The 11532-nt window shown below is 45.0% G+C and overlaps 2 protein-coding genes across 2 annotated transcripts; both read right to left on the bottom strand.

The window, feature by feature from the left end:
• Positions 1-505: 505 nt before the first annotated feature.
• LOC141628129 (uncharacterized) lies at positions 506-1198 on the bottom strand. Its single transcript, XM_074441308.1, has one exon. It carries the CDS (start codon positions 1196-1198, stop codon positions 506-508), a length of 693 nt encoding a protein of 230 aa, XP_074297409.1.
• Positions 1199-2575: 1377 nt separating this feature from the next.
• On the bottom strand, positions 2576-3727 carry LOC141628127 (uncharacterized). Its single transcript, XM_074441307.1, has one exon. The coding sequence runs from the start codon at positions 3725-3727 to the stop codon at positions 2576-2578; it is 1152 nt and encodes a 383-aa protein (XP_074297408.1).
• Between the last annotated feature and the right edge of the window lie 7805 nt (positions 3728-11532).

Here is an 11532-nt window from a genome sequence, read left to right as displayed (position 1 = left end):
CCTCTACTTCAATCCACTTTGAGAAGTAATCAGTCATAACTAGCATATACACTCTGTTTCCTGGAGCCCTGGGCAACTTACCTACTATGTCCATGCCCCACATCATGAATGGCCATGGAGAGATAATCGGATGCATTGGTTCTGCTGGCTGGTGGATTGCTAGAGCCGCTTTTTGACATGACTCACAGCGTTTGGCATGGTTTACGGCATCTGTGCGCATGGTGGGCCAGAAATACCCCTGTCTCAAGATTTTGTTAGACATACTTCGTCCTCCAGCATGGTTCCCACATTCTCCGCCGTGCACATCTGGTAGTACTGTTTCTGCTTCCTCTTTGCTCAAGCACCTGAGGCATGGTCCTGCCAATGATTTTCTGAAGAGAATGTTATCAATCATGATATACCTGGAGGCTTTTATCCTGAAACTTTGTGCTTCCTTTCTGTCTTCAGGGAGTGTCCCATCCTTTAGCCAATTTATGTATGGTATCCTCCAATCTGCATCCTGCTGTCAAACCGTGGAAAGCAGCGTCCTGGCTCCCTGCGTACACTGCATGTGTACATCCTCTTTCACCGGATTCTGATCTGGCTCTTTTTGGATGGCTGGGGTCAACACATGGGTGATAGGTATGTTTGATAGCTCTGTGGCTGGAAGGTGGCCCCCAACGTTCTGATCTCGCGGCACCTGATTTATCTTGAACGTTCTAAACTTTGACTTTTTCTCTGTGGCTATCTTCAAGTAGGCTATCATCTTTGAATCTCGTGCCACATATTCGTTGTTTACATGATTTACCACAAGTAAGGAGTCACTATACACCCTCAGGTTCCTCACCTTAAGCCCCGACGCCATCTGCATCCCAAGTATAAGGGCTTCATACTCGGCTTCGTTGTTAGTTGCTTTGAACTCACACCTAACAGCTTGTACTATCATATCACCTTTAGATGATCGAAGGATCAAACCTACACCATCTCCCCTTGTATTTGAGGCTCCATCAATGTATAGGGTCCATATCTCGCTATCCTGACTCCCCGTTATCGCCAGCATTCCTTCTTCTGCTTCCCCACGGGTAGCAGGGCAGAAGTCAGAGACGAAATCTGCTAGGGCTTGGGATTTTATCGCTGTTCTGGGTTCAAATTGCAAGTCATACCCGCTAAGATGCACTGACCATTTAGTCATCCTGCTCGAAAGTTCAGGCTTCCTCATAATAGTCTTTAGCGGGTAGTTGGTTATTACATGGATGGTGTGAGATTCAAAGTACGGTCGCCGTTTATAGGAAACAGTAACCAAAGCCAATGCTAGTTTTTCGAAGAAAGTGTACCTGGTCTCTGCAGGAAGCAAAGACTTACTAATGTAATATACGGGATGCTGCACTCCTTCTTATTCTTTGATCAAGACCGCACTTACAGCTGCTTCCGTGACTGAGAAGTACAGGAATAGTGGCTCCCCTTGCTCCGGCTTTGCGAGTAACGGTGGTGTGCTCAGGTAGCTTTTGAGTTCTGCGGATGCCTTTTCATATTTCTCGGTCCATTTAAATATCTGACTTTTCCTCAATATATCATAGAACAGCTTGCACCTATCTGAAGCCCTTGATATGAACCTGTTTAGTGCCGCCACCTTCCCTGCCAGCCTTTGCACATCTTTTGGTTTCTGCGGTGATTCCAGCTGGAATATTACTTTTATCTGTTCCTTGCTTGCTTCAATTCCTCTTTAGGTCACCATATACCCTAGGAATTTTCCCGAGGATACTCCAAACGAACACTTGGACGGATTAAGTTTCATTTTAAACTCCCTTAATGTCTGGAAGGTGTCTACCAAGTGCTCCATGTGCATTTCTGCTTTTTTGGACTTTACAACCATGTCGTCTATGTATACTTCCATGGTCTTTCCTATTTGCTGCTTGAACATCTTATTTACCAACCGTTGGTAAGTGGACCCGGCGTTCTTCAGGCCAAAGGGAATGACCTTGTAACAATATATGCCTCTTTCCGACATAAATGGCGTTTTCTCTTGATCTTGTGGATGCATCTTGATCTGATTGTAACCGCTCCAGGCGTCGAGGAAAGTGAGTAGCTCGTGTCCCGCAGTAGCGTCCACCATTGCATCGATATGTGGTAATGGAAAGGGGTCCTTGGGACAAGCTTTGTTTAAATCTGTGAAGTCTACACACACCCTCCATTTGCCGTTCTTTTTTGGCACAACTACCACATTAGAAAGCCATTATGGGTAGCTAACTTCTCTAATTTTACCTGCGGCCAAGAGACTGTCTACTTCTTTGTCAATGACTTCGTTTCATTCTGCCGCGAATTTTCTTCTCTTCTGCTGTACTAGGGTGCAGCCTGGGTTCACACTTAGCTTATGTGAAATAAAGGATGGGTCTATACCTATCATATCGTTGTGGGACAAAGCGAAGCAGTCCATGTTGGTTTTTATAAATTAAGTCAGTTGGCTGCGCAGCTCTTCATTGCAAGTTGCCCCAATCAATACTGTCCTATCCGGGTGCTCCTCGTCCAGGTGTATCTAGTCCAGTTCCTCCGAGGGAGGTTTCTTGTATTCTTTTGAAGTGTCCCGGTCCTGTAATTGCTATGAGGGGATTTTGGTTGTAGCTTTGAGGGCTTGAGCGTAGTAGTTTATGGATTCCTCTCGATCCCCTTTTACTGTGACCGTACCCCATGGTGTTGGGAACTTGAGACACTGATGATGTGTTGAGGGTACCGCCTTCATCTGATGCAGCCATGGTCTTCCTAGTATCACGTTGTAAGTGGTTAGACCATCAATGTCTAGGTATCTCACCAGTTTATTAACTCCTTCAATATATGTTGGGATGGTTATCTCACCTAACGAATGCGTAGTCTCACCACTGAATCCCACCAGGGGCAGAGATTTCTTTATCAGGTTCTCTTTATCAAAACCCATGGTTTTGAGGGTTTCAAGCATGATGAGGTTCACAGAACTCCCTGTATCCACTAATGCTTTTCGTACGTTGCAATTGCCAATAGACAACGTTATAGTTAGGGCATCGTCGTGTTGCTCTACGCCGCATTCTATGTCTGTTTCGTCGAAGGTTACCGGGGGTAAATTGCTCTGGCTTACTCTGTATGAAGTTTCTGGGTGATCCCCTTTGCTTCCGGTGGCTTTCCTCTTAGCGGTGGAATATGTCAAACCTGATAGCTCGGATCCGCCTGTTATCACGTTAATAATTTTTGTGCATACGGGTGGAGCATAGGGAAGCACCTGATTTGCTGCTTCTCTCCTATCCTGCTTGCCCCCACGTGATAAAAGGTGGTCCAGGTTTCCCCTGCGTACCTGGAACTTTACCTCCTTTCGCAACCTGTAGCAGTCTTCTCTCCTGTGACCTATGTACTCATGCCATTCGCATCTCTTGCTGTTGTCCCTGTCGTCGTTGGGTCGATCCTGAGTGGGAGGCTTTGGCCACCTAACCTGATCACCTAGGCCTCTTAGCGCATTCAGCAATCCTTTCATTCCCGTGTTAAATCCGTACTTAGATAGCTTTGGAGGATGCTGGGAGTCGTCAACTTGCTGGCTTTTCTCTGCTATTCTGCTGATATTAGGTCTGCTGTATGGCTTAGCTCGCTCGTCTTTCTTTTCTGTAAGGATCTTTCTGCCATGTTTGTCGAAGTTTGTTATTCCCTTTCTAGCTTGTATATCTTCATCCAATCTTAATGCTGCTGTAGCTCTCTGCTGGACTTCTTCGAATCTCTCACAAGGGTACATCGTTAATTCTTTGTAGAGGTTTGACTCCTTATCCAGGCCATGCCTGAAAGCGTTGATGGCCGTGGACATATCGCAGCCTCGAATTGAAACTTACTCTGCATTGAACCTGGTGACGTAATCCTTGATTGACTCACCTATTTCCTGAACGATCCTATACAGATCACTTGGCTGCTTTGGTGTTCTCCGACTGCTGGAGAACTGTTGATTGAACGCGTTGTCCAAATCGGCGAATGAAGATATGGTCCCGTTAGGCAAGCCGGCGAACCATTGTAATGCTGCTCCGGTTAGGGTCGAACCAAATCCTTTACACATACATGCCTCCTTTGAGGCTCCTGTGGCAGTGGTAACCATCATCTTCTACTTGAATTGGCTAATGTGATCGCAGGTGTCTGTGGTTCCATCGAAGAGGGTCATTGTTGGAACATTAAATCCTTTTGGTAAGGCCACTGTAGCTATATCGTCAGTAAACGGCGAGTCATCGTAGCTTTCTGGTGTGGCCATTTCCATAGGCAGCGGCATTCCTGGGACCCTTCGGAGGAGGCTTCGTAGTTCCTGGTATTGCTGTTCTATGTATGTCTCTCTCCCGGCAGGTCGCAGATGCTCTTGTGACTGATGTTCGGCTCCTCGTACGAAGTTCTGCTGTCCCAAGACTGCTGGTTGGCGCATCTGCGATGCTGCTGCAGCCGGGCCGCTTTCTCAGATATACTCAGCTTGATTTGTAACCGGGGCCCTAATCATCGGGACCGCAGTTGCTGCTCCGCTTTGCTGGTTTCTTTCTGCATCTGACGTGGGTGTTGGCTCTTGGTGGGCTGGTTCCTCATCTGGTGTTAATGCCCCAAGCCTTGTTGGGACCAGGCCTCATCTTGGTTGTGGTGTTGCGTCCATGTCCAGCCTTAGTGCCACTTCGCGTGGCAACACCCGCGTCTACCTCCGATCCCCACTTTCTCCTGGTAACCTCCTGGATCTGTCTTCCTGCATCCAAGAGGCCGAATTAGCGGCATGGCTCCTTAACTCGTTGATCTGTGCTCGGAGGAGATTGTTGTCCTCTTCCATCTGGGACCTCATGCTTCTATTCTCGTTCTGCATAGTCCGGATTATCCTTGCTAATGTCTCCAATCCGCTTATCATGATGCTGGTGGGACTCGGAGGAGCCTAAGCCTGTTGCCTAGATTGTGCTCCTCTCTCAGGCTGTGGGACTCCCTGCCATCCTTGGACGACTCCCGGATCTCTGATATGGACTCTCTTCGAAGATGGGCTTGCTGCTACTGTAGACACCTCGTTTCTGCACCCCTCGCAAACCACCCGGTGATGATTGGGCCGCATGTTTGGTTCGCGGAACGATTTGTGACAGTTCGTAAGATTATCGTCAAGTGTTTGCTCAAACATTTATGTCAACCTCTTAGTTGTCATCTACGTGCCGATACGGTCGTTTTGGCAGTAATTAGAGTACATTCGGAGTCCGGGTCAAAAACCGTCTCCATTTTCGATATTTGTTAAATCCCGAGTCGAATGTTTGGAATGTTCGGATATTTCTATTCCATATTTATCAAATTTTATCTTTTGGCAAACAATATCCCGTAATATTCAAAAGATAATCGAATTAAATCCGTCCTACCATAACTTAAACACGGAAATCTTTCTTAAGCTGGGAGGAAACCTCACGGGAAACAGACGCAGCAGTCTTTGCGCCTCTTCCAAGAGACGTGGTGGGCTGCTGCGCCTCTTCCGAGCCCTTCTTTGCATGATTTACGTATCTTTTTTATATCTTTCCGAGATTCACTTCCAAAGATTCTCCGAAACCCTATTCCTTCACGTGATTAGTATAAATAGGAGCTTTCGTTCCTCATATTTCTCACGCGAGTGTCCGCCCTTCTCTTCTCCCTTTGCATTCTAGACTTCGTTCTTACTAATTGGCGCCTACGTGCTTGGACTTCCGACCACGTAAGCTCGGATCTTCCGGGTACCGCCCTCTCGTTGCATGACCGACCAATTTGACCACTACACTCAATCAATCTAATTAATCAACTTGTTAAATCGTTTTCCTCTTTCGAGGGCACTCTTTCCTTGCATTCGCGTCGAGCATTCACTAATCGATCTTCTTAGTTCTTCTCGTTCCGTCAACATGTAAGTCTGAGGGTGTATAATTCTCTTTATTTATTGTATTTCATTATTGTATAACAATTGTAAGGTTTATGTCGAATACACCGTTAAAACCGATTTCTAAAACCGTCTTTAAAATCTGTTTTTGCGGATTTCCAGTAGACAGACGTCGAGAAAAGACGCAAAGAATGTTGCGCCTCTTGAAGGAGCGCAGCACTGCTGCGCCTCTTCGTGAGGGCCGCAGATTCTCGCTTCTTTTCTTCTTCCTCCGTCCTCTCGTAATTCGTACCAAAATTGTTTCTTTTGTTTTGTTCTCTAATTCTTCATCACGGAAATTTATAATTCATATGTATGTTGTATATAATTCATCATTCATTAGCATGTTTTAATCGTCATAAATCCGACTTAAATCCCTTATAATTCATATTCGAGGGTTTTCGTCATTAAATTCAAGTTCCGGATTTTAGAGATTCAATTCGTTCATATTGAGTTTCTGGGATTCGTTGTTGATAAATTTGCATCTGTTTATTTATTGTTCGTCATTAGTTCGTCATCATTCATCATGTTTAGTTAATAATTCGTTTAGTTAGTTAGTTTAATTATTCATTCATTAACATCGACCCTTCACATGATTAATCCGTCTTGTTTCCGTCTCATCCATGTTTTATCGCTTTTTATGACCTCAATCATATGTAAATAATTCATTAATCACTTTCATCCGAGCAAATAATTTAATCAATCCCTTAATTTACCAATTAACATTAACGATTTGCAGTTCCGGCTTCACAGCCAGAACTCACCCTTGGAAGACGCAGCAACTGCTGCGCCTCTTCCAAAGGGCGCAGTGCTCGCCGCGCCTGCGCTGTTCAGGTGATTTCTGTCCTCGAACTCCTTTTCGCCTTGACCTAGTTTAATTAGCTACGTATCAATTAACTATTATCCGTATTATCGCTAATTCTCGTTCGTATTTATTTGTTTTATTTTCTTTGTTTCTTTTTCTCAAATCATCCGTTTTAGCGGTATTTTCGACATAAATCGCCCGTTCCATTGTAATTATTGTAATTTTCTTTATTGTAATTTATATTTATTATTTTATTTTGTATCATTTGTATGTTTCTCACATGTAAATGAACCTTAAATCCCAACTTCGACCCAATTGTGTGCTAATTAATTGTCTACCGACTTAGTTAATTCTCACATGCTAGGATTAATCTAATGGATGTTGCATTGCATGCATATAGCCGACAATATATCAAGTACGAATAACTTCCCTAATCATTAGTAGAGGCCGCTATCGAGGCGGGCGGGATTAGGTGTTCGATCAAAAGAGCTTCCTAATACGTACCCTCACCCCTTACTCCAGATCTCCGTGAGCACCCGTGTTCATTGGCATCCACGAGAGTCATTCTAGACATAGAATTCTAAGGGTAACGATTGCTTAGTGTTCATGTCACTACTTTGTGTCTTGACATGACACGAGGTATTCGAACGGTTCCAATTTCCCATAAAAATTGGTGGCGACTCCATACAAAATGCAAACGCTTGTTTTCGATCCTCACCAAGCGCCCCGTGGCGGCCCGTCTGTCCACGTTTGGCGACTCTACTGGGGATTATACACTTACGTGTAGCTAGGGTGAAACTTGAACAAGGTTAGGGAATAAGTTTGTACAAGACAATTGTCGGTTTTCATAACTCGGTCTTCCTAGACCGTTTAATTCGGCCTTCCTAGGCCCAACCCAACCCATTCGACCAATCGTCCCGTCTAAACGGTCCCAATTCTTATTTGGGCCTAAGGATGGATAGCGATTGACGTCATCCATACCATGGTGCTTACTCTTGTTTGTATCAAGGGCCTTCACTACTTGAGGAAATGGACTAGGAATCGGCCTTACTCTTGTTTGGCACGAGCCTCTCCACAGACTTCGGGTTTGATGGTTCGGTATGGCAACCCACCCTTTAAACCAAATCCCTTCTAAAAGCACTCAGCATCCCGTTATAATGCTTGTATAAATATGTAAACCTTACGTGATCACCATTTCTAAACAAAACCATGACGAATTTTCAAAAAAATCAAAACCCGTTTTCAATCAAGAATTTCGAAATAGGGCCTTTAATTAGTACAAATCCGGTCAAAGCTCTGTCCGTTTGTCGTGTCAAAATTCGGGCCACAAGGCCATTTCAAACCTCACTTCGAGTCCACTCCTACAACTACACTACAGTTGACTAGGACACACATTTTCAGAGACCTTGTTTTTCTCCAAAACTCACTCAACACAAGTGGTACACACCCACTTCACGAGTCAAATTTTTTCTCTTTTAGCAAGTGTGATAGAAAGGTCGATCGTGTTTTGATTCGTCGCCGATCTCTTATCCAGTTTTCAAGATGCCCGGGTCAAGTGATGATACGAACCTCCAAAGCAAATTCAAGAAAGTAATGATCGAATCCTAGCCGCGCTAGCCCAAATGCAAGTCACCCAAAACCAAACCTATGACCGCCTCGAGCTCATCGAAGGCCGTATCTTTGACGTAGAGGGAAGGTTGCCTCCCATTAAAGGTGAAGTACTACAATTTTCCGATGACGAGTCTAAGGATGAAAGTCCTCCCATGGGGATGACCGCGGTGAGAAAAGACTCCAATACCTAGAGGAGCAATTGATGTACCTTAAGGGGGATGACATTTACCGGGAGAACAATCGTAAGTATGAAGCCGTCAATTCCAAATTGCCCACTAACTTTAGCATGACGGATATCCCTAAGTTTAAGGGACACGAGAACCCTTTGAACCACATCCGTGCCTTCAAGGATTACATGTCTATCAAAGGCATCAAACCCGAGATGTTCTTAAGGATCTTTCCTTCATCTCTCGACACCATCCCAAAGCAATGGTTCTACACTTTAGATCACAAAAAGGTCGCTACTTGGGAGGACGCTGCGATCGAATTCTCAAAACAATACGCGGATAATGCCGAGATCCAAGTCAATATGCGCACTCTAGAGGTTCTTACCCAGAATGACAAAGAAGGATTCACCGACTTTCTAAGTAGGTGGAGGAAGACTAGTACTCAACTAGTAGAACGCCCGGATGAGGCCACTCCGGTGGAAAAATTCGTGGACAATCTCAAACCCATATATGCCAACCATTTGAGATATCAAAACATCAAGACTTTCAAGGACTTAACCGTATTAGGGACACGAATTGAAGATGACATCCGCAAAGGACTCTTGTCCAAAACGGTAGGTCGGGGATACCAAGGGTCCACAAGTCGTTCATACGGCTCTACTAGCAAGACCGACGAAGTCAACCTTCTCGAGCCATCCAAGAAAACTAGCCCACCAAGGAAGTTCACAAACCTTGGGGATACATACTCCAATGCTCGAAAAGACTAGTGAAGCAAGGCAAACTCCAACCCATTGGACCTACTCCCGAACCCGAAAGGAAGTCCAAATTCTGGGACGAAAACTCCTACTGTGAATACCATAGGGGCAAGGGGCACGACACCGAAAAATGCTACAAGTTGAAACACGTGCTTCGGGATATGATTGAAGATGGTCGACTTCCAATTCCACCAGGAGGTAAGCCCAATAACACTCAGAATCCTCTTGGAGTTCTAGTGATTACAAGTGATGAATCTACCTTAGATTGCTCACATCTCATTTCTCCCACCGAGGATGAAATTCATGCAATTGAGAAAGAAAGACTCTACTCTACCATCTCCCCTACCATTTCCGACTTCATCGCCTGGGCAAGGAGTGTAGATAGACAAGTGTGGGAACTAGAAAACATGGTAACAATCTTGCGCAATCCCAATGCAACATCTAAAGAGCGCGTACCATTGACCTTCTCTCAAAATGCCACTATGCAAGAAGTAGTCGCCGTGGTCGATAAACTAGTCGATCAAATCATACAACTAGAGAGTGACATCATGAGGATGAGGGAACTAGCCGCAATCAATGGGGTTTGGGCCGATGACGATGAAGATGAATATCTCATTGAAAACTCCTTAGTCAAGGAAATAGTCCAAAATGGCGAAGACCAAGATGTAGATCACCTAACTCGCTCGGGTCGTCCATACCAAAGCACTACTCAAAACGGTCCAACCAATGTCATCACACCAAATGACAACGAAGATGACCCCACTGATCATTTGCTCAAGCAATTACAAAGAACCAAGGCTGATCTTTCAGTCTGGCAACTGGTGGCAAGCTCATTTCCACACCGCCAAGCTTTACTGCAAGCTTTGGCCAAATTAAATGTGGCGCATAACTCTACTCCCGAAGATGTAGTCAACTTGGTCTTCCAAGAATCACCGAAGCTAAGTAATCCTATTACTTTTTCAGACGAAGACTTGCCACCTTTTGGCGCCAGTCACAACCTTGCTCTATACATCACCGTCATCTGTCTAAAGAAGAATGTGCCAATGACCTTGGTAGATGATGGCTCCGCGGTCAACGTCATACCCCTCAAAACGGCATACAAACTAGGCATGAAAGAGTCGGACTGGACTCCTACAAATCAAGGTGTGCGTGCATATGACGGTACACGACGAAAAGTGGTAGGACTTGCTAACCTAACCATAGCAACGGGACCAATCGAACGAAAGGTTAACTTCCAAATAGTGGACATCGAAGCTTCATTCAACATACTTCTGGGAAGGCCTTGGATTCATGCTTCTAAAGCAGTAACATCCACCCTTCATCAAAAGATCAAGATCCCACTAAATGGCAAAGTTGTGACAATCACTTCGTCACCCATTAAGGCCATAATCGAGAAGCAATCAAATAATCAAGTCCTTGCAGATCCCATATACGAACTTGGGGGCTTCCAAAGTGTAAATGTCATAGAAAGTGAGTTGGCACCCTTATACTATAATCCCTACTCTAACTTGGTGGTCAACCACATACTCAAAAACCAGGGATACTTCCCTGGAATGCCTTTGAACCCAGTTCGGAAGAACACCTTCGCGCCATACAAGAAAGGCAACTCATCAAGAATACCACTTGGACTAGGGTACAAGCCCACAACAGAAGAAGTTCTCGAAATGCTCGCCCAAGTCCAAAATCGCAAGTATGTAGGAATCCAAATGAGACCATATCTCCCTACCTTGAATGGATACTTCGTTCAAGAAGGAAGTTCGGAACTCTTTCATGGATTTCCCGAACCTTGGCATTACCTCGAGAAGAAGTTAGCCGGAATCGAGATCTTTCACGATTGCTACTTCATCCCTCCAGAAACGGTTCCTACCGTCAAAACCCGTGAAGCACCTTGCTTAGACGAGCAAGCTGTTAGCCTCCTGTTTGGAGAGGACCGATTTGTTAGGGCCGCGCAGGATGAGATCATTACTACGATACTTCAAGACGATCGCTTCAACCCCACCGCCTTGATCACGGAAATCGACACAAAACAGCAGAAAGGGTGGAGAAAATCAATCAAATGGACCAACAAACAAGGAAGACTCTTCAAGCTCACCACGGGAGAAGGAGAGATGTTCAAAGAAGAACCAGAAGACGACGAGTTCGAATCGGAGTCGGAGTCGGAGTCAGAGTCAAAATCTAGAGAAGTCATTAGAGAGTCTACTCCTGTCGTCATCCCCACTCCCCTCGTTTCTCCTAGCTTATTTTCAAGTAGTCACAGTAGTTCGGGAAATGCCCCAATTACTGTCCCTTTGCCACCACTATCCATCGATCAGTTGGCTCATTTGTTTCAAC

The sequence above is a fragment of the Silene latifolia genome, chromosome Y (genome assembly GCF_048544455.1).
Source record: "Silene latifolia isolate original U9 population chromosome Y, ASM4854445v1, whole genome shotgun sequence".
Taxonomy (NCBI): Eukaryota; Viridiplantae; Streptophyta; class Magnoliopsida; order Caryophyllales; family Caryophyllaceae; genus Silene; species Silene latifolia.
The sequence above is the reverse complement of the archived record's forward strand: the minus strand, read 5'-3'. Positions and strand labels throughout refer to the sequence as shown.